Source organism: Ambystoma mexicanum, chromosome 6q (genome assembly GCF_040938575.1).
Source record: "Ambystoma mexicanum isolate Mex_15411 chromosome 6q, UKY_AmexF1_1, whole genome shotgun sequence".
Taxonomy (NCBI): domain Eukaryota; kingdom Metazoa; phylum Chordata; class Amphibia; order Caudata; family Ambystomatidae; genus Ambystoma; species Ambystoma mexicanum.
This window is the reverse complement of record NC_090937.1, coordinates 186,736,793-186,760,760: the sequence shown is the minus strand read 5'-3', so window position 1 is coordinate 186,760,760 and position 23,968 is coordinate 186,736,793. Positions and strand designations below refer to the sequence as shown.

The 23,968-nt window shown below is 47.2% G+C and overlaps 1 protein-coding gene across 1 annotated transcript in view; it reads right to left on the bottom strand.

The window, feature by feature from the left end:
* MTHFD2L (methylenetetrahydrofolate dehydrogenase (NADP+ dependent) 2 like) overlaps positions 1–22,401 on the bottom strand; it is an 817,160-nt gene extending 794,759 nt beyond the window's left edge. Inside the window, exon 1 of the mRNA XM_069630620.1 lies at positions 22,141–22,401. Coding sequence (XP_069486721.1) covers positions 22,141–22,262 — 122 coding nt within the window. The 5' untranslated portion in view covers positions 22,263–22,401. The remainder of the gene's footprint in view (positions 1–22,140) is intronic.
* Between the last annotated feature and the right edge of the window lie 1,567 nt (positions 22,402–23,968).

Sequence of the window (23,968 nt, the reverse complement as noted above, 5' to 3'; positions counted from 1 at the left end):
TGCCTCTGAGTCCGAGGAAGAATGGACAAGGGTTACCCGAACCAAAAAGGCCAATAAGGCAAAAAGGGCCTTGCTTAAGGACCCCTTAAAGCAGATTAAGGCGATCAGGAGCGTCATCACGCCTTACCATAAGAACGCTAAGTATTCTGTTTGGGAGCACTTAGAGTTGTTTGAGCAAATGATGGAGACTTTCCATATGAAGGACAGCCAAAGCTGTATTCAATATGTAAAGTGGACCTTCTCCCCGGAATACTCCAGTTTCTTTGCGGGGCTGGAGGACCAAAATCATTTAAGATGGTCCACATATAAGGCGGCCATCCTGAAACATTTTTCTGTTCACAGAAATCCTCAAGAGGCTCGCAAGGCAGCCTACAATTTGCAATGTGGGGAGGATCAGGCCCCACAAGAATTTGTGCAGGAGTTAAAGCGTGCTTTTGCACAGACCACAAGAAGGGTGCGCACGGATAGCAGGGAATTTATTAATACGTTTTTCCATGCCTTGCCCAAATATATCATGACCCAGCTCGTGAGGGATTTTCACGAGAAAAGATCTTTAGACTGGGTCATTGAACAGGCTACCCGGATCTATGAGGTGCAGAAACCGGTAGATAGCAAAAGTAATGCCCAGAAAAACCCCAAAGCCAACAGCACCCCTGCTGCTGCCAAGGTGGCAGAGGTAAAGGTCACCCCCGTTTTGGATTTGGAGATGGGGGGGCCTAAAAACCTACCTGCACCTAATAATGCTAGGCCCAGAAGGTCCTCGGGCCAGTCACAGACAGGGAGCCAGGGAGGCAGCCCCACAAATGGGGTCCCTCGCTCTCCTGATTATGTAAGTCCCCGTTACAAGGGAAATCGACCCATCCTGGGTTATGTGTGGACTCCTCCAGCCCAAGGGGGGGGATCCAGCCAAGCACCCAACCCAGGGAACTTCCCTCCAAACTTCCCACAGGAGGGCAGAAATTTACCAAACCCTGGGCAGAACTTTTTCCCCAGATATCCTCCCGACTTTCAGCCCCAAAACCATCCATCCTTCTTTCCCCAATTCCCTGAGCCCAGACCACTGAATCCGGGAGAGGGGAGGCCAAGGGTGGAGGGGTACCCAAATCTTCCCAACCCGGGGTATTACCAGAGGAGGGACAGCTACCCTTCCCGGGATCAGCCCAGGGGAGAAAACAGGGCCCCGTATCAGCCTGAGCGGGTTTCCCAGTTAGAGCGCCAGGTTCAAAACATGGCGCGGGATCTGGGTCACATACTGAGGGCTCAGCAGAACCCTCAGATGGGCGGGCCGGCGCAGAACGCACCCAACTCTGGACCTGGTGCTCCAGAACAATGACGGGGGCAGCACCCCGATAACTCACCTGTTCCCAGGGAGGAGGCACAAAGGGAAGGGGGGTGTAAAGCCTTGGAGGAAGCTTCCTTCCTCACTTGTAAACAGCCCCTGGAAACCCAGGAACCGGAAACGAAATCTCTTGCCCCTGAAAGTCTGCCTCCTAAGGAGCAGAGGGGGGGTAGGAGAAACAAAAGACCCAAACAGACTCAGTTTGAGGAGGAGGTACAGATCTTCCAATTTGAGGGAGAGGGATCCTCAGAGGATCCTGAGAAAAGGATCTTCTCCTTCAGAGAGGGGGGAACTCCTCCCAAAGAAAAATGGGTCCCTAGGAATGCAAATCCAGACTGGGGAGATGTGGAGACTGAGCTACCGCCGCCCACCATCTCATCCCAGAACCAACAGCAAGAAAATCCCCTGGTTCAAACCCATCCTGGGGACTGCCTCCAAAAAGGGGGGGGCGGCCCAGAACCGGAGCCAGGGGAACCCACAATGGCTCTGATCTCCAGTTGCCAAATTTTTCTTTCAGATTCCCAAGGCTCTCCACAAGATTCTGCCCAAATCTCTTCGCTAGCGATGTCCAAAACCAGAAAATTAGCCCACCAGTTGTCCAAAAATGTGCATTATCTGTGCCCCCTTGAGGAGAAGGAGGGAAGATATTATGCCCCGGTACAAGTACAGGGACAGGGTACAATTTTGGCACTGGTGGACACTGGATCTCAAGCTACCCTTCTGTCCAGAAGGGCCTTTGATGAACTGAATGCAGGAAGGGGAGAGAATTACCAAATTCCTCTCACCTCTCTTCCTGGACAACTGCAGAACTTTGACGGGAAGGAAATTCCCGTCGAGGGGACGGCAGATTTGGACATTAAAATTGGGCGACATAAGTTGAAACACCCGGTCATAGTTGTGACCCCAGAGGGCACCCCTTGTTTACTAGGGAATGACCTCCTGAGAAGGTTGTCACCCCTAATAGATTGCGTAAACAAGGTCCTCTGGACCCAGACTAGCCGACCGATAAAATTGAAACAGAGTGTCAACCATGTTAGTTTAAACGGCACCTGCCACATGGTAGAACAAAAATCTGACCAAGTAGAATTTCACTTCCAGAACAACCAAATTCCAGACGTGACAGTCATAGCGGTAGGACAACAGACTGGTGATGGGGGGTCCTCTCTATTTCTGAAAATCAACCTTCCTTCCAGTCTAAAGTGGTATTCCACGCTGGAAGGAAACACTCTGAAATTCTATACCAATCCACAATCTGAAACTCCCACTCCTATAGTCCAGAAAGATGTGAAATCAGCTCAAAGCCTGGCTGATATTCAGCAAATTGAAGAGCAGTTGTTCATCCCTGTTCAGTTAAATGATGGGAAGGACTCTGTTCTCGCTCGAGTGTGCGTGAACAATGGTAAGAGCTTCATCAGCGAAGCCATGTTTCGCCAACTCCCAAAAGATCCAGCCATTCCCACCTTCAAACTGATAGACAAATGGGAAATGGACCTGGAAGCACCCAATTCAAAACATCTCCTGCCAAGCAGGTGTATGCTCAAAATCTCCATTGGCAACAAGAGCATAGTCCATAATTGTTGGGTCGTGCGAGACGTCACTGCCGCCTTTTACTTAGGCAGTGACATTCTCAATCGCTTTGCCATTAGTTTGGACCTAATAAACTTCAAAGCTTGGTCCCGATTAGCGGATAATCCCATGGGCTTTGATGATCCAGAAAAAGCATTTAGGTCAGCTCAATTGCTACCTTATGCAGTTGAAATTCAGATCAAAGAGGAAGTCACCATCCCAGAAAGGACCCGACAATTCTCCCTGGAAGTGAAAGTTAAAAGGGGACAAGAGTTGAAAAACCCTGATGCTTACATACATCTAAATGCTTCTCTCCAACAGCAAGGGTTGGGGGTAAACCCAACTCCGTTAGTCAACATAGAACATGACACCATTCCAATAGAGGTGGATAACAGCGACTTAAAGAGTATTACTCTAGCCGCAGGCACCATTATTGGAATGGCGGTTGATGACCGACATTTCTCCATTGATCTTGTAAATGAACTGTTAGGGCCAATCCCCAAGGACTGCGTTGACAGTGACAGTGATGACAATACAACACCAGACAGGATTTTTACCCGGCATGGGGGGAACTTCCTGGTGTACACTTCCTGCCCCTATGGTAAGGAAGATGTGACTTGTGACTTCAGGAGGGATGAGGTGATTTTCCAGGTTCATGAAGGCTGCCTTGCCCACCTGAAGCCTCCGGTCCAAATCAGCACTCTGACCAGGGACTTCTCCACCCAGCTGGAGGAGGCCGCGGAGATAGCCAAACCAGAAGTCTTTCCAGGCTTCAGGCAGATGGTGGAAGAGAGAGTCAACCTAGCTGATGCCTGTGTGACTCTGGAACAAAAGCAAAAGTTGAAACAAGTTTTCTTGGATTTCCAAGATCTCTTTGCGGTAGACTCATATGACTGTGGTCGCACTGACATCCACACAACAACAATCCCCACGGACCCTGGCATGACTCCTGTGTTTGTGAAGCAATATCGCTTGCCTCTCGCATCAATGGAGTCCCTTACTGAAATAATTAAGAACCTTGAGTCCCGGGGAATAATCCGTCCAGTCCACAGCACCTTCAATAATCCGGTGCTGGGAATATTGAAGCCAAACGGCCAGTGGAGACTCTGTGCCGACCTCAGGGAGCTCAACAAACGGGTCCATACTTCCCGATGGCCTCTGCCCTACATTGACCAAGGGCTGGCCCAGATCCAGGGGTCACAGGTATTCACTGCAATAGACCTGACCAATGGGTACTGGACCGTGCCTGTCAGTAGGGAGGACCAATACAAACTGGCTTTTACCTTTGGGGGCCAGCAGTACACATGGACCCGGACTCCCTTCGGATACCTCAACTCCGGCAATGAATTCAACATTTTTCTACACAAGGCCATGCCCGACTTGGGTGCAAGGGGTAACCTGGCTTATGTAGATGATGTCCTCATCAAAAGCTCAACTGTTGAGGAACACATAGCGGAGATCCGTTATGTTCTGACACAGTTGAGGGCCGCCGGAGCAAAACTTTCCTTTCAGAAAGCACAGTGGTGTAAAACCCGTGTTAACTTCTTGGGGCATGAGATTACTCCTCAGGGTCTTTGTCCCCAGGAAAAGAAAGTGGAAGCACTTCAGAAACTGAAAGACCCCACAACTCTGCGGGAACTAAGGAGCCTCCTTGGACTGACTAATTACAGCAGAAAGTTCATTGAGGGCTACGCAGAGATCACCAGACCCCTGATTCATCTCCTGAAGGGGGGGGTCAAGTGGGAATGGGGTCCAGAACAAGCCGAGGCAGTAAAACAACTCAAAAGAAGCCTCTCACAAGCGCCTTGCCTAGCTTACCCGGTCAGAAACAAGGAGTTCTACCTGGAGACAGAGTTCTCTAATACGTGCTTGACGGCAGTATTATATCAAAAGCATGACAAGGTCAATAAAGTAATCTCCTATGCGAGCAAAACTTTATCCTCTGTGGAGGAAAAATTCAACGATTGTGAGAAGGCACTCCTGGCAACGGTGTGGGCATTGAAGAATTACCGCCCGTTTATCCAGGGGGAACACATCATAGTGGAGACTCCACACCAGCCTCTGCAATATCTCCAAAGTGACAGAATCCGGGCCGGAAATGTGAGTAATTCCCGAATTACTTCCTGGATTCTGTCAATGCAAGGCTTTCCTGTGGAGGTCAGATATGGCCAAAACAAGAAGAGTCCCCTCGCGCAAGGTCTGGCTGACTTGCATGATTGTGCCAGAGAAAACTGTCTCGAGGACGAAAGTCTAAAAATCAAGGACAACATGGAGGCATACCTTAATTCCCCACACAAGGTCTTTGAAGAAGACAAGTGTGAGGGAATGCCCACTGTCTATGTGGATGGATGCTCTTACCATGTTGACAACAACGGGGAGAAAGAACTGGTGGCCGGCGTAGGGAATGCATGGGTGAATGAGTCCCCAGAACCCTCCGCTGGATACAAAATTGGTCCCCGAAGTAGTCAGGTGGCAGAATTGATGGCTGTGCATCAGGCCATCCTCACTGCTGTCCAGCATCAACTCCACGAACTGGTCATAATCACAGATTCGGATTATGTACGGAACGGGTTCGTGGAGCACCTGGTTAATTGGAAAACCAGAGGCATGTTATGTGCTAACAACAAACCCTTGAAACATGGGAAGTTGATCCAAAACATTGATGATCTGGTCACCTCGAATGAGATGACCATCTATTGGAAAAAGATCAAGGGTCATTCCAAAGTAGAGGGACCAGACAAAACTGGAAATGACTTAGCTGATCAGCTGGCCAAAACCGGGGCCATCCAAGGGGATCAAATTGAGATTGAGTCCCTGTTGGGGGAAATCCAGGTCACTGCTATCACTAGGTCCCAGACAAATGCTCACAACGACCTTTCAATTGCACAATGGAGCAAGGAGACCCCTGATGCTGATTTGATTACCGCTCAGAAGGGGGATCCAATAATGGGTAAATTTTACCAGCACCTTGAAGACCCTGAGAACTTTCCCCTGACGGATACCGATTACATTGGGAAAGAGGACCTAAGAGTGTTGATGAAATGTCCAAAAATGTTCCGGATCCAAGACGGTTTGTTGGTAAGGAAATCCAAAGCTGGCCACGATCAGTGGGTGGTTCCTACCTCATTCCGAAGCCTGATGTTAAGTCACGCCCATGATGCGGCCACCGCCGGTCATAGGGGGTTTCACACAACATTGGAAATCTTAAGAGAGGTTGCATACTGGCCACACATGGGCCAGGACCTCGACCAATACTTGAAGGGGTGTCTTGTGTGTGCACAATTTCAGCCATCATCCCTCACGCACCGGGCACCTTTACAAAAGAGGGGAATGACCCTGCCATGGTCAGATTTACAAGTCGACTTTGTAGGCCCTGTGATTCGCTCGGCTAGGGGGAATAAGTACATGTTGACTGTGACATGCTTGTTTACCAAGTGGGTGGAATGTCTCCCAGCCCCAAATTGCAAGGCAGAAACTGCAGCTGCCTTGATGATTAACCACATCTTTTCCCGTTTTGGTCTACCTCAAAGGATTGAGTCAGACAGAGGTAGCCACTTCACCAGTGAAGTAATGACAAAGATGTGGGAGATACTGGGGGTCAAGAGAAAGCTGCATATTGCTTACCGGCCAGCTTCTTCTGGGGCAGTAGAGAGATATAACCGGACAATTGTGAGCATATTAAAGAAGTTTGTGGCAGATTCTGGGCCAAGTTGGGATATCCGATTACCTCTGGTCCTAATGGCTATCAGATCTACCCCTTCATCTGCAACCAAAATGTCACCATTTGAGTTGATGACTGGACGCAAGATGGTGCTTCCTCAGCATTTGCTCTACAGGACCCAGGAGCAGACACTGATAAATGCCTCCACTACTCATGAGTATGTAGAGAATTTAAGGAAACACCTTCAACATGCTTTTGCTTATGCTCAGCGGAATCTAGAAAGATCAGCTGATAGCATGAAGACCCACTATGACCTGAAAACTTCCAGGAAGGAATATCAGGTGGGAGACCGGGTCTATCTATACAACTTCCAAAGGAACCAGGCCAAGCAGCGCAAATTTTTGCCTACATGGAAAGGACCATTTGAGATCGTCGATAAGATCTCCCCTGTGGCCTACATGATCCGCATCCCCAAAGGCGGTTCGGCAGAGGGGGAAGACAAGTGGGTACACATAAACCAGTTGAAGTGTTGCCATCCCAGGCACACTCTGCAACAACTGGAGGAATCCTCTGGAATCCTAGCGGGTACTGTATCAGACTAATTCAGTTCCAATTATAAAACATACCACATCTAGTCTCTAAAATATTGTGATTTGCATGAAACTGTCTCTTAGTTATACTGTTTTTTATCAAAATAAGAATGTAATGTTTCGTTATGATGAAATGCATATGCCGCCCCACTATCTCAACAGTGGTGGAAAGACGTCTATGAGTAGGTATTGCCGCTCTTCCTTTGTCGTCCTAGGAGAAAGAAAACCGGGAGACGGGCCAAGGAGGACGATCCGGAGACCGGGAGCAGAGACGCAACGGGCTCGGGGTACCGCCCAATATTCCCATCAGGACCGGCGAGGAGAACCGATCGATCCGACCGGATGAAGGAAAAGATGCTGAACTGTGCCATCTACAGAAGAGGAAGAAGATTATGCGGACAGACCGGTGCGTGGGTCAAAACCCATGGGCACGCGACTCCCCATCGACTCAAATTCAAAGTGCAGTCGCGTGGGGGGGCTTGTTGGGTGTCCTGACCCACGTTTAAGCTATCATGCTGCAACATTTGGTGCTGTGGGCTTAGAAAATTCAAGATGGCGGAAAACCCACATGTGCGCTGAAATCCAGGAAAGCTGCGCAGTTTGTGCGCACACTAAAATGGTTGCCTCACTTGCCACCCACCAGTGCGAGAATGAAAGGCTGGGTTGCCATGAGGGAAATGGGTTGCCAAAGGAAAAACAGTAGCGCCGGTTAGCTTCAAAGCGCTTTAAAACCACCATTGGACTACCCGCACAGTAGTCTGAAACCATTGGGAGTGGCAATGCTGATTGCCAAAAGCAAACCCATAACTGTTGGGAATTCATTTTCTTAAATCCCAAAAATGGGTGCAGTACCAGTACTCACCACTATCCAAAAGCCGGCAGTTTAAAACCACCCTGTGTTTCTCTGAAGGCAAGCCAAAGTGCCTATTTCAAACATTGCAATATGTGCAAAATATTCACTGAACACCAGCAGACATTTGGTAGAATGGAGTTTTGTGTGCCTACAAAATCTGGGAAATGAAGATCATAAGACAAGGTTTATAACAAGACTGGCTGAGCTGTGGATTGCAGCAGTTTAAGTTGCACTGGATTTAAAGACACTAAAATCGAAAATGTTTAAATTGACTGAGTGACCTACTTTTGAGTATCACATAGGTTGCAATTGTTTAAATGTCATAGTTTTAAACTTAGAATCAGCCTTCTAGCTGCATATGTGAAAATGTTTAGTTTTATTTGAATGCAGGAACTGGGGAACAAAAAGTGACATTTTATCTGAAACCTGGCTTAAGGAACTGAATTCTGCCTGGCAACTACCCCCATCAGCAGTGAAACTTGAGTCACCACTGTGTTCCCAGGCCAACCTTCCTTTTGCTGCCCCCACTAAGGATATGCCATCTATCTGATAATTGAATTATCTGTGCTCTGCAAGAGAGTGAACAAAGCCCTCTTCACTCAGGCAAAGGTTTTTATTACCGCAGTCGTAAAATGTAGCTTCCTCTTGGCAGGAGCTGGGAGGAGCACTGCCTGTGAGAGCAAGCTGGCTTGGCAGAAACTGGAAAGACTGGTTTCTATACCATGTGACCTGGGAAACCACACCCCTTTGGAGCCAGAACATAACTTTAAAAAGATGAATAACTCATAGAGCGGACATGTGAAAATTTTATAAATGATACCATAATTCTTGTGATTTTTCTGCCCACATTTTAAGAGGTTTTTCGACCCGGTGGCATGTTCAGGGGGGTTTTAGCGGAAAAGTGGATATTACTCTAAATGTATGCATGTTAAAAATCTGAAACTTCATCAGTTAATGTCCCTACTCCCTGCACACATGTATGTAAAGTTGGGTCAATGTCAGAAATTGCAAAATCAGTTAAAAAGTGAAATATGTGCCATTTCTGAATGCAGGCTCCCAGGAAGAGCAGAGTTTGAACAGGGGATACCTCCTGTAATGCATGATGGGTGCATATGATTTTAAAACAATATGTACCTCTGCAAATATGTATTTGTTTCAAATCTAGATTTGTGTGTAAGTTGACAGGAGGAGTGGACTTTCTGCAGGCTGTAAAATGACATCACTCTGACTCACAGTTCATTCCCCAATCAAATGATAAATGGAAGTTTGACCAATTAGAAGCTGAGAGAGAGGTAGGGTCAGTGATGCTAGAACACACCCACATTCTAAACACATAAAAGCAGACAGACAGGACAGATAGGAACTTTCCAAATCCATCTGCAGCGGGACGCTCTGCCGGAAAAATCCATACTTACCTCCATCAAACCTCCAGAAAGCCAAACTAGAGACTTCAATCTATCCAGAACTAAGAGAACCAGAGAGAAAGCAGTGCTGTACCCAGAGAGACCCAGACCAGCAGAGAGAGCTGACCCAGATCACTGTGAAGTGCAGAGGCCAGACCAGACCAGACCAGAGTCCAGTCTAAAACCCTGACCAGATCCGTGGCGAGGCCCATTTCACTCAAGAATATAGTGTGAGTACCTAGAAAACTGTGCAGAACCAATCTCTTAGTTAAAATAATATAATTCAATCTATTTAACCTAAGTAGAACTGCCTCCTAGCCGTCACCTGTCATTTTAGCTGCAAAATCTGCCACTTGTCATTTTGAACTTTAAAATTTGCAAAACCAAAAACGACCTTTATTAAATCGCTCATATCTCCGCGACCGTTTGGGCTAGAGACTTGCAGTAACTTTCCTCTGATAGCTTAGAATCGTAGCTTTGAATCGCACCAAGAACCGCATTCCTACCCCTTATAGTTTTACCGCAATCGCGGAACACGCATCCGCGAATTTTACCGCGATTTGCAATTTCTTCACATGTAAAAACTGCTGCTGCTTGCCTTCCATTTGCCAGAAATTCGTTTAACCTGCTAACTATCCCTGCATCATTGCTAGTGTGAGCCTGGACTAATATTAACTAGATACCACTCACCCTGAACCTCTGAAAGGGAATTAACAGCATTTCCAGCATATTTCTCATCCATTGCTAACACATATAAAAGCATTTGGGCCTGTGTTTCAAAACTCCTATCTGTTTTCTGTAAGCTTGCTGGGATTGAACTGAATCACATTTGATTGCATTTCTGAGAACTGTGTGTTTCCTTCCATTTCCTTGCCTTGCATCAAGGGGGGGGGGAATTGCCAGAGAAAAGTGATTACATTGTTTTGTTGAAATCATATTGAGTATTTCTATACTGCATTTCATTCATTCAACCTTGCATCCATTTGAACTCTATAAAGCATTTTGTACCACCTTCTTCTCTTGTTCCTATTTACCAGTGTGCTACCTTATCCATTTCATGTCAACTCATTAGTGATTATAAGAAGTGTGCTAGTGCCAGATTCTCCGTTGTTGATCTTTATCATATCAGATTAAGTGTGCTATTCAATTATTAATTTATTATAAAGTGTCATATATATATCTATTGTTTAAATTATCAAATAAACCTTTTAAACTTGCAAAACAGAACTACTTCTTGGCTCAGTGGGGTCAGGGGGATTCCAAGAGGGGGGTGTTATATAGGGGTAGTCATCCAGAACGCATGAACTGGACCTAAAGATATATCAATAAGGGTTTTCATTCAGTATTCTAGACTAGGCGTTAACTTAGCTGTAGTGCTGAATTGAATCCTCTTACACGGTCTAGCCCACACCCAAGATGGCTGCCACAAGATGGACGCTGTTACTATAACAACGCGCCGCGTCATCAGTACAGCGGGTTGTATTCGTCTCTGGTGCCTGCTGTAGCGTCTACAGTTTCTCGGACTGCAGAAGTTTTTCCAGTTTTAGTTCTTCCCAGTTTCTTGTAGCTGATCTGTTGTTCCTTCTCTAGCCTGTTCTATTCCCTTATACTCATACTTCCTTACGGCAACCCTTGCTGCCTGTTCGCTGCCTGTTCTCTGCAATCTCCGTGCGGTGAGTCTGGTGAGGTAAGTCTGGTCTTTTCTACCCGGCTTTTGCCGCTTTCTGTGTTTCCTTTCTGATTTCTAACGCATCTGCTGTGGAGGGCTTTTCTGACTTTTTGATCCTTTCTGTGCCGCTGTACGACCTTCCCAACTCTTGGGATGTCACTCTTGTGGCACTTTCACTTTCTGAACCTCTCTTCCATACTTCCTGTTTTCTCATATTCCATTTCGGAATTCATCCTTACTCCCAAGACTGTGTATCGTCGTTCAGCAAGCGTGCAGATTATATCTGCCTTCCTCTTCAGGCTGGTTCTTGGAGACTACCTTCCACCTGGATCCTATTGTTGGTCAGAAAAGGCGAGACATTACTTTGGAATATGCAGTTGAAAGACTAACCTCCAGGACCTCGTACTACAAACCATAACCCGGGTTTTTTGGTGCCAACTGCTTTTTCTCTGGATTGAGGCTGGCTCCCTGGGGTTCCCTTTGGCGTGGATTATGCTCCCAGTCAAGGTGGCCTCCAGGGGAGCCAGGCCTTATTTACACGAGAAGAAGGAGAAGAAGTCTAAGGATAAGAAACCAAGGCAAGACAGAAAATCCTGGCGAAAGGAATCTTCGGAGACCCAGAACAGCTCTACGGAAGAAGACGGTGAGGAGGGGTCTCAGGAGGGTATGCCTGGCCATCCTATACAGGACAGTATACAACGCCAAACCACTACAATGGCTTCCTTGGAGCAATACCATGAGCTGGTGGCAGCAATACAAGGACTGACTGAGGAAGTACAGTCAATTTGTTCGGAGAACGTTGCTCTTAGACAACAGGTAGTTGCTAGAGAAGAGGGAAGTGGAGACCTCCTTCACATGCCTCTACCATTTGGCAAGTATGACGGAAGTCCCAGGACTCTGAAGGAGTATTTGGATGCCTGTCAAGTGTATTTCACGCTCCGACCTCGAGCCTACGAGTCTCACAAGGCCAAATTAGGATTTATGATTTCCAATCTTGGGGATAATGCATTAGCCTGGGCCACACCCCTAGTGACTAACAACGACCCAGTGTTAAATGATTACACCCAATTCACACAACAATTCAGAACCCGGTTTGATCGACCAGAGGTTTTCTATGCCTCCTACGAGGCCATGTTAGATGTACGGCAAGGCTCTTCAGATGTTCAATCTTATGTGGTCTGATTCCAGAAGCTTGCTGCAAACGCAGGATGGCCTGATTCCGCACAACAAACAATATTTAGAAGGGGGCTACAGGAGGACCAAAAGGATGAACTGGTCACATTATCACTACAAATTGAATTCTGTATGACTGAACGTCGGTAAGAGAAGAGAAAGAATTGTGCATACCGCCCTCTGAGTGAACCCCCAACTCAGTCAAAGGACACCCACTCACCTGAAGAACCAATGCAATAGAAATTATTTGTGGTCCATTAACCCCTGATGAACGCAAGCGATGTCGAGAACTGGGCCTTTGTATGTATTGTAGATCGTCTAAACACATACTCAGAAACTGTCCAGAGGTTCCTCCCAGAAGGAAGGGAAAGCTCTTGCCCCGATCCTATGCAGGGGAGTTATCGGGGAAAACCGAGGCAATCCCTGCAACCAAACCTAAACAATAAGGAGGGAAGACGACCTAAGGCTGATGGTGTTTCAGGTACACTTACTGGTCACACCTGAATGATTGTTGGAGGTTCTTGCCATGTTAGACTGCGGAGCAGCCGGCAACATTATTGATGTAACCTGGGCTAAGGAACAAGGGATCCCCTTGGTGGGCAAGCCAAGACCTGTTCCTGTGGAAGGTGTGGACGGTTCTCCTCTCTCCTCTGGGCCCATTGTGTTGGAGACAGAGTCCATTTGGGTCCGAATGGGAGAACATAGGGAGGACATTGTGTTTGGTGTGATAAGGGCGGCCCACTTCCATGTAATTCTGGGTATTCCATGGTTAAGACAGCACAATCCCGAATAGAATTGGCATTGAATCAGTTGAGTTTTTACTCCTCTTATTGTCAGCAAAATTGTCTGCAGCTTCCAGAGGATGGCAGACAAGAGGGCATGACTGTTCCTTGGGTCAGAACCATTGGTTCCACCATCCCTAGACAGTATCAGGAATGATCTGAGGTATTTGAGGACAAGGTCCCACATCTCCTACCGCCACACGGACCAGAGGACTGTTGTATTGATCTACTTCCCAAAGCAACAGTTGCTTTTGGTCGCATGTACCCTCTCTCTCTACCTGAAAGACAGGCACTCAAGGACTATCTGGAAGCTAACATGCAGAACGGTCTCATCCAAGAGTCCAAATCTCCAGGAGGAGCATCGCTCTCCTTAATCCTTAAGAAGGGAACAGAAGAGCTGAGACCGTGCATTGACTATCACGGTCTTAACCACATTAATCTGAGCAATAGGTATCCCATGCCATTGATCCGGGACATTTTGGAGGCTTTCCAGGGTTCTACGGTTTTCACTAAACTAGACCTCAGAGGAGCATGCCACCTCCTCACAATTAAGAAGGGAGATGAATGGAAAACCGCCTTCTGCACCCCTCTGGGCTATATGAATACTGAGTTATACCCTTTGGGTTGCTAAATGCACTGGTGGTTTTCCAAAGGTTCATTGACAAGATCTTCTCTGACCTTCTATACCTGTCAGTGGTTGTGTGTCTCAATTACATTTTGGTGTTCTCTTCCAACCTTACTGAACACCATGGACATGTCAAGGAGGTACTCCATAGGCTTCACTCTAACCATCTGTATGCCAAGCCGGAGAAGTGTCAGTTTGATGTCTCCTCTGTTTCATATCTGGGATATCTCCTATCCAATGAAGGTGTGCAAATGGATCCAGGAAAGGTAGCATCCATTCTAGGGTGGCCTGAACCCCAGAATGTCAAAGAAATCCAAAGATTCTTGGGGCTGGCAAATTTTTATAGACGCTTCAAACCCCAATTCTCAGAAGTTGTGTTACCATCACCGCTTTACTCAAGAAAGGAGTGACTTTCTGCATGAATGCATCTGCCAAACAAGCCTTTGAACACTTAAAGACCCTCTTTACCACTGCTCTGATTCTGATCCAGCCGGACCAAACCCAACAGTTCATCTTAGAAACAGATGCTTCAAATGGAGCATTAGGTGCAGTTCTGCTCCAGAAGGGAACTGATGGATTGGAACATCCAATTGCCTACTACTCAAGGACGCTCACTAGCAGTGAACACAATTACTCTGTATTGGAGAACGAGCTCCTGGCGATTAAACAGGCCTGTGAAGAGTGGAGGCATCTCTTACAGGGAGCGGTACATACATTCCAGGTAAGAACGGATCACTGCAACCTCAATGTTCTCCAGCAGATGGAATGTACCAACTCTCGTCATGCCCGTTGGGCATACTATTATTCTCAGTACGATTTTGTGATCACATATATTCCTGGTCTGAGAACATGTTGGCAGGCGCCTTATCTAGAAGTCCTGGGCCTAATACAGAAGTGCGACAAGGTAACAAACTACTCCTGCAGTATATGAAATTCTTGCACACCTGTCTAAATTCCTTCAGGAAGTTCGGAACAGATCTCTCACTACAGATAAAGAGGCTTTAGGGCTCATCTGCAAGGGAGGTTTTTTATATCATGGACCCGCATTATATGTTCCAACCAGAGCGTTACAGAACCAAGTGATATCCTGGTGTCATGATCTCCCTCTTGCAGGACACAAAGGGCAAAAGAGTACCCAGGAACTGGTGAAGCGGCTCTTCTGGTGGCCCAATCTCGGCAAGGACGAAAGAAGTTACATCTCAGCTTGTCCAACCTGTGCCTCCTGTAAGACAGCCACAGGCAGACCTATAGGCAAACTGCAACAAGGAACTCTACCCTCAAGACCCTAGGAACAGGTATCTACCGATTTTATAGTGGACCTACCCCTGCCTGAAGGAAAGCAGGTTATAATGGTGACGGTATACACATTCAGTAAGCTGGCAGATTTCCCTCCCAGGGGTACCATCTGCTCTGGAAACAGCTGCTGTCTTCCTTCGGGTGTGGTCAGACTACACAGTATCCCCGAAACCTTGGTTTCGGACAGAGGAACCCAATTCACCTCTAAATTCTGGACCTCACTTTGTTCTCAATTGGGTATCCAAAGGGCCCTCTCATCTGCCTATCACCCTCAGTCTAACAGACAAACGGAACGTCTCACCTCGAACTTGGAACAATACCTACGATGCTTTTGCAACAAGGAGCAAGATAACTGGAACACATTACTCCCGATGGCAGAATTTTCGTACAATAACACCTTACATACTGCAATCCGCATGAGTCCCTTCTTTTGTACTTATGGCTACCATCCATAGCATCTACCATAGTCCAATCTTTCACCCACAAATACCCCTGCGGTAGACAGTCTTCTCAGCAACCTCAAGGAGGCCCATAAGGAAGCAATTCAAACACTAGAAGAAAGCCGTCAAGGGTACAAGAAATGGGCAGACCATAAGAGAGGATCCAATCCGAAGTGGAAACCAGGTACTCGGGTATGGTTATCCACTAAATACCTACCCAGATGGGTTCATGCAGGGAAGTTTTCTCCCAGGTTTATTGGACCTTTCACCATATCTACCATGATCAATCTAGTGGCTTACAGACTGCGATTACCCAAGCATCTACGAAGAGTACATCCTGTCTTCCACGTCTCACTTATAAAGGAATATGTTCCAGATCCCTTCCAAAGAAAGGGACAGATGCACAGAGCAACTCCTCCTTCAGAGCCCGAGGAATATGAAGTATCTCATTTGGTGGACTCTCGTTACCGAAGGGGTACCCTTCAATATTTAGTTCATTGGAAGGGATATCCCATATCGGAACGCACTTGGGAACCTCAAAGTCATGTTCACGCCCCCAGACTCATAAGGCTGTTCCATAGACTTTATCCAGGTAAGCCGGGGGGAGATCCGATAAGGAGGAGGCATAATGTCATGCCGCAATCTTGGAGCGTTTGGAGTAGATGGAAACAGAGATATAATATCTTACACGTAATACAGAGAAATGCATTCCCAACAGCATCATCTGGTTGCAGTCTAGCCCACACCCAAGATGGCCACCACAAGATGGACGCGGTTACTATAAGAACATGCCGTGTCATCAGCATGATGCGTTGTATCCGTCTCTGGTGCCTGCTGTAACGTCTACAGTTTCTCGGACTGCAGAAGTTTTTCCAGTTTCAGTTCTTCCCAGTTTCTTGTAGCTGATCTGTTGTTCCCTCTATAGCATGTTCTATTCCCTTATACTCATACTTCCTTATGGCGACCCTTGCTGCCTGTTCTCTGCAATCTCCGTACGGTGAGTCTGGTCTTTTCTACCCAGCGTTTGGCGCTTTCTGTGTTTCCCTTCTGAATTCTAACACGTCCGCTGTGGAAGACTTTTCTGACTTTTCGATCCTTTCCTTCCGCTGCACGACCTTCCCAACCCTCGGGATTTCACTCTTGTGGCGCTTTCACTTTCTGAACCTCTCTTCCATACTTGCTGTTTTCTCCTATTCCATTTCGGAATTCATCCTTACTCCCGTGACTGTATATCGTCGATGAGCAAGTGTGCAGATTATATCTGCCTTCCTCTTCAGGCTGGTTCTTGGAAACTACCTTCCATCTGGATCCTATTGTTGGTCAGGAAAGGAGAGACAGTACTTTGGAATACGCAGTTGAAAGACTAACCTCCAGGACCTTGTACCACAAACCATAACCAGGGTTTTTTGGTGCCAACAGCTTTTTCCCTGGATTGAGGCTGGCTTCCTGGGGTTCCCTTTGGCATGGGTTACGCTCCCAGTCAATGTGGCCTCTGGGGGAGCCAGGCCTTATTTACACAAGAAGAAGGAGAAGAAATCTAAGGATAAGAAACCAAGGGAAGTCAGAAAATCCCAGTGAAAGGAATCTTCGGAGACCCAGAACAGCTCTACGGAAGAAGGAAGTGAGGAGGGGTCTCAGGAGGGTACGCGTAGCCATCCTAGACAGGAACCACTGCACTGATCCTGCCCTCCCCCCTTTACCTCTGGCACTTGCTGCCTTGGACTGCCCAGCACTTGTTTGTCCCCACCCGTGGGGGTACCCCACTCCTGCACTTCTCCCTCTACCCCCCTTGCACTTATTCACTTTGTCATGCACTTGCACGGTAGGATTGTCACAAGACCAATATAACCGGTTTTTATTGTTCTACTTTTGTGATTCACATGTCCCCCTCTGCCCCCATCTTGTCTTGTGGCACATGGAAACACATGTGTATAGGCGCCATACAAATGTCCAATAAATAAATAAATACCACCGGGTTCCAGGCTCCTCTATTCAGTAACACTCTGTGCCTCTGTACCTTACACACTCCCAGGGATATGTTGCAGCTCTCCCGGTTCCTCTGCCCCCTTCGGCAGAATCAGGCAGGATTGGTCTTGTATTGCAAGGCTGCAAGACAGCAGAACTTTGGGCCTCATTACGAGGTGGGCGGTAAGGGATTACCGGCACCGGTAAGGGCACCGGTGCCGGTAATCCCTTACCGCCCTACTACGAGTTCCCTTTGCGGGTCCTCCCTTGACGCCTGGTTTTTCCAGGCATTAAGGACGGGACCCGCAAATGGACTCTGGAGCTAATAACGGTACCGCAATTTGCAGTACCGTTATTAGCGCCTTCCTCATTCCCATTGAGCCCTATGGGGGCTCAAATGGGAATGGGGAAAGGCCCTGGTGAATGGGGAATTACCGGTCCCGCCAACCTCGGAATGGACCGGTAATTGCTCCATTCACCAGGGCGGAGTCGGAAGGGTTTTGGAGGCAGCCATGGCGCTAATAGAGCCATGGCTATCTCCAACCTCGTAATGAGGCCCATTATCTGTTTACTCTCTGCTCAGCACGTTTGCTGCCGGCTGCTGCTCTCACCTCTCTGCAGTCTCCAAAATCTGAGGAAAGCACCCATGTACCCCTCTGTGCACTGGAACAAAGAACATGTCAAGCCGCATCTCCCTCAGTGCCAGCTATTCACACTGGGTAGAGGCCGCTTCCGACACAATCAGGCAACATGTATTAAATAAAGATTTTTCAAAAAAAGAAAGGACAGGTATCCTGGTAGCAATCAGCATTTCTTGTAGCTGCACAATGCAGGCACCTTTTATAACAAATGAGGCGCTACATACTGTTTACAACATTGCTGTTTGTGAAATTGTTAAAAATACCCAAGACTGCAAGAGTAAAATTGAACAATTTATTGGGCGTTCCAGCACAGTATTACCTTTATAGGTGTGTTCTAGGCTATGGGTCTTGCCAGCTTGTGTTTATGGTAACTTATAATGTTTGTTAACTCTGTAGAGCTGGTTGGATTGTACAATACACAGGAACATTTTAAAATGTACAGGTATAGATATAGATGTCCTGCTGCCTATTGATGTACTGTTTCACAGTAAAAGTCCGACCTTGTATTTAAAACACAATTTAAAGATGACTTATAAGTATCACAGTTTTGCATTGTGTGACATACTTTGCAGTTGGTTCTCCTGGTAGTACTGAGCGTGCAGCAGAATGTCATCAAAGACACATGATAAACCCAGTAGGGGTGCCATTTTCCTTTTTTTTTGTTGAAAATTTTATTTGAGATTACAGCATTTACAACCAGCAAACATCCAAAGGAAAATGGTATTCATAACAACAAGTTCATACTGTATACTCTGTACATATTTACAACCCCCCCACCCAATTCAAGGGTTCACATCAACAAAGAGTATTAATCAGTACATTGTGAGGAATTTCCCCTATATTTTCTCAAATAGAGTAAGCTTTCTGTTTCTCTGAAAAATTACTCTCTCCATCTCTGCCAAACTATGCATCTCATCAATCCATATCTCAATCAGAACTGGGTTCACCGTCTTCCAACTTCTCAATATAATTCTTTTACCCACCATTGCACCCCGATAGATCCATTTTTTCTGACACATGGAGAGTTCCTCCAAAAGAACATTTATACCGAGTATTAAGGTCTTAAAATCAAAGGCTATCTTTTCATCCAACACAACATCACAGATCCTACCAAACTCAAACCAAAAGCCCTGCACCCTGGTGCAAGCCCATAACATATGTTCAAATGTGCCAGTATCATGAACACATGCCCAACAATCAGAGCCGTCAGCCATACCTCTACTAAATAGCCGTTCCAGAGTCCAATAGACTCTATTGACGATTTTAATCTGTTGAGACCTCTCCATCAAACTTAGAGAGAAAAGCCTTATGTTCGCACACATATGTGACCAGTGATCTTCATCAATGGTACTCTCAATCCTTCTACCCCACTCCTCCCTCAACAAAACATTGCTTTTAAATTCTCCCACAATCAATCCATAAACACGACTTACTAGACCACATCCACGCACTTTTGGTTTTTGCCATTTTCCTGATTAGCCCTGAACAGCTTATGTAAAGATAGCTGAATTGATATCTTTACAGGACACCTTTACAGCTGTGAAACAGTGTGTACCTTTGGCACCCGCTTTTTGTTCTCAACATTCTATGGCTTTGGGTATCCTTTCATAGGTTTCTTAATGCACTTGAACATACAGATGTATTCTTGGCCATTTTAACTTCTCTATGATCTATTTCATGCTTGCACTTTTGGGCTGCCACAGACCTCTGAAATGTGGGGCCAGTGGCGGAAATGAGTGCTTGCTTCTGAACATCATTTAGTGCCATCTATGGGAACTCTGTGCTTGACTTAAGCATAGCCATGCCTTTAATATTGTAAAATGATGCATCATTTGTAACCTTTACTTTTCTAAAGGGAAACCCTCATTTGTGCATCGGTTTCAAAAATGCATTTGTGTATTTGAATATAAAAGTGATTGCTTAACACAGTGTATGTGTGTACTGATTAGAAAGAACTCCAAGATAATGTGAAGTGGCACCAATAAAACCAATGAGGTTTTGGTTGTTTTGCATATTAAAGAGCATTTTTGGAAGATAAGAATGACCAAAGAGCTTTATATCTGTCATATATCTCTAGGGGAGTTGTATAACTGAATCATTTACTTTTTTTTGTTATATCAAGCATATAAACAAGCTTGGCCATCAAAGACTTTGTCAGACTGGAATGACTGTTCAGAGCTCACAATTACTCACATTGTTGTGGATCGGCCAGACTTGAAAAAACAAAGTTGGCTTTATATTTAAAAATCACAACCAGTAAATTCAAAAGCTAGCCTAGTGCAGGGGAGTTGCTAGGTCTGGAAAAGACCCGGGGCTAAGCTGATGTCGGAACTGTTGGGACTGGGGGCTAGCTAGTCTTTTGGCTGTAGCTCCTGAGATTCTATCCGGGGCTACAACCAAAAGATCAGGGGCTATAGCCCCCTTAGCCCCCCCCCTAGCAACGACCCTGCTAGTGGGCCTTTTTTGTCATTACGTCTATGCACACAGAGTACGTGGTTACTTCAACATAGCAGCATTTCCCTCTCTCATACTAACCAAGCCCTCATCCCCCTTTCAGATCCGAAGAGTGCCACGTGACTATGAAAATGCAGGTAGAGGACGGCACAAAACCCTGGCTAGCGAATGTTTTGCAGGTGTGTATACAAGTTGATTTTTTCTTTTCATCCAGCCACAGAGGGCCACCATAATGGACCGCCGAGTTCTTCTGTCAGCAGTATCAAATGCATTCTGCAAGTTCAAGAATTGTAAGTACAGGAGGATCGTTCACCGCTGCTTCTAGCCAAGATGGCAAACATATTCATGTACAGATCGATATTTGGATTTGCCTGCTATTCATAATTAATTAGGAAACTTGTATTATCCAATACCCGAGACGCTCACAGATAGCTTTACTGAAGAGTGTGGAATTAGCATCCAGCTAATTAAGTGGCCACTGTGTGTCAGCTAGGACGGTAGCCCTTTCTTAAAAATAGAAACAATTACAGCGTGTTTCTATGTCCTAAGTGCCGTGATAGAAACCATTACAGCGTGTTTCTATGTCCTAGGTGCCGTAGAGGAAATCAAGGGAAGCGCTGTGAAGTGATCCATTTTGTAATTCAGCTTTCTGTCCTTCCTAGGGGTTCGGGTCAGAAAGGTCATTATGATTGATCATTTGGACTATGGTCTGCTTCCTGGCCACTGGGGACCTCTGGGAACCTCGGGTGCTCGGTGCAAGTACAAATAAGCACTACAGTAATAGTTGCCAAAGGGCACAAAATATATTCTGTCGATGTATTTTTGCACGGATGCAATGAATGTACGCACTAGTTCTAGCACTAGTGTGAAATTTGCCCTGGCGCAAAAATGCATCGAAAACAATCTATTTTTGCACCAACGCAATGTTTGCCCTAGTGCTAAACGGACTTGCGCCGTTGTTTGTGTAGTTCCACGCCTAGTGCCAAGATACCCTTTTCAAGATGAGACTGTAAATCCAAGATACCCTTTTCAAGATGAGACTGTAAATCCTTGCAATAAAGCCTTCAACTCCTGATTACTGGAGAGGGCAGGAGTGTTTTGTGAGATCGCAGCAAGTTGATTTATAAAAGAAACATGCGGCTTCAATCCTGGACTGTACCTCGGTATGGGGATACCGGGTTGTAACTAACAGTGAACAAACACATGGGAAAAACACATGCCAGAATCCGGGGGTCGTCATTCAAAATGGTGACAGTTCACTCAATCCGTAGTAGCCTACACGCAGCCCAGACTTTAGATAATTCATGTGAAGATAAGGCGCGGGAAGTACAAATTCATATCTGCTCTCAGCAGGAGCGCGCTATTGACACATGCAATCAGAGCGAGCGGCGACGTCCTGGAAAGAGGACTCTCAGCTGTCTTATTCTTTTCATCTCGCCCCCACCCCCACCCCCCACCCGGCTCCCGTGCTTTTGCCGCAGTCATCACTTAAAATCACTGAAATGTGACGGAGAGAAGCCGCAGCGGCAGCGCGACGACTGGGACAAGGGCAGAGCCCTGGATGGAATAAAGGAAAAACCGTTAGGAACAGAACGCCGCTCGCGCGCCTCAGACACCAAAGGCACGCATTCCGAGGGCGCGCGGCAGCCTTGCTGGTGGGGGGTGGGGGGCACGACTCCTTACCTGCAGGCTGAGGTGCTGAAGAAGTACGGGAGAGGGGCACCGGTCCCTCTGCGCGACAGAGCCCGGTTTCTCCACAGAGGCAGGCGGGTGATCCGCGCTGCCGTGCTTCGGAGATACATCATCGAGCTTGGAATGGATGGAGCACGTGAAGCCCGCAGCAGAGCCAAGAAACCTCTCTGCAAACACCTGCGCAAACGGTACTGACCGAGGATGGCGAATAGGGCGGGCTTTGGCGGTCAACTGTCAATCAGGAAGAGCGGAGAAGAGGCTGATTGGGCGTCGCAGCCGTGCACCTGGAATTGTGTGCGGAATGTGGCCGGGACATTGGTCTGAGAGACAGGCGCGCGCCTATTGCTATTGGAGGAAAGCGAGGGGGGAGGGTTGGGGGGGGGTAGGTTTCAGGGAGCTGATGGTGAAAAGCAGACTGGAGGAGTCTGATATGCACTGGTGTAGGCGCGGGGGGGGGGGCCTGGAGATCACTCTGCCTTTTTGAAGACAGCTCTTTAAAAAGGCAGCGGGCCTCATTACATAGAATGTGGTAAACCATGGTGCTATTAGCACCAGGTTGCCGCCGGTACCATACCGGTTCCACCATGGAGAAAAGGGAAACTACCACCCCATTCCAAGGTTGGCGGGGCGGTAATTCCCCCTTTCTCCATGGCCCTTCCCCATTCCCATTTTTGCCCCATAGGGCTCAATGGGAATGGGGAAGGAGCTAATTAAGGTACCGCAATTTGCGGTACCGTAATTAGCACCAAGGTCCCTTTGCAGGTCCCAACTTTAACGGCTGGTCTACACCAGCCGTTAAGGTCGGGTCCCACAAAGGGACCTTGTAGTAAGGCGGTAAGGATTTACCGGTACTGGTGCCCTTACCGGTACCGGTAAACCCTTACCGCCTACCGTGTAATGAGGCCCAGTGACTTCAAAAGGCGCCCTATGACTTCAAAAAGAAAGAGCTTCTTTTTAAAGTCACTCAGAGTCACTTCAAAAAGAGACTAGGGGGTAACTACGAGGTAGGAGGCTACCCCCTTATCGGGTACCGTGTACGGGTTCCTTGAATGAAGAATTACCAGGCCATTCCGATCTTCGAGGGCCCGGTAATTCCTCATTCAAGGAACCCGGACCCGGTACATCCCCATTCCCATTCGAGCCCCCATAGTGCTCAATGGGAATGGAGAGCATGCTAACAACGGGCCCATTAATAACGGCCCGTTGTTAGCATGCTGGGCTGCTCGCGGGACCCGCCAAGGCCGCCTGGTAAAACCAGGCGTCCTTAGCGGGTCCCCCGAGCAGAACTGGTAATGAGGCGGTAAGGGGTTGAAGGCTCCGGCACCTTTACTGGCGCCGTTAACCCCTTACCACCAGGGTCGGAATGACCCCCTATTTCTTTTAGCAGTCATAGCCCCCACCCCTCAAATCATGACACAGAGGTCTCCAGCTCCTCTGCATCGACAGGAACAAGCTTCCTGCTGCAGGGAACTGAAAGCTGCGTTCCCTGGACCGACGGATTCAAAAAGGCACGAAAATGTATTTTGTTTCAATGTGCGTGCATGTAAGTCTGTGAGTGTGGCTCTCATTCTGAGGTTGGTGCTAGTCATGGCGCTATTAGCGCCATTAGCGCCATGACTAGCAACAATACCGGTACCACCACCGACTTGGTGGTATGGGGAATTACCGGTCTATTCCAACATTTGTGGGACCGGTAACTCCCCATTTGAAAAGCCATTCCCCATTCCCATTTGAGCCCCCATAGGGCTCAGTGGGAAGGGGGAAGGCGTCAATAACGGTACCGCAAATTGTGAGAGAAAAGGTCAACCAAATACTTGTA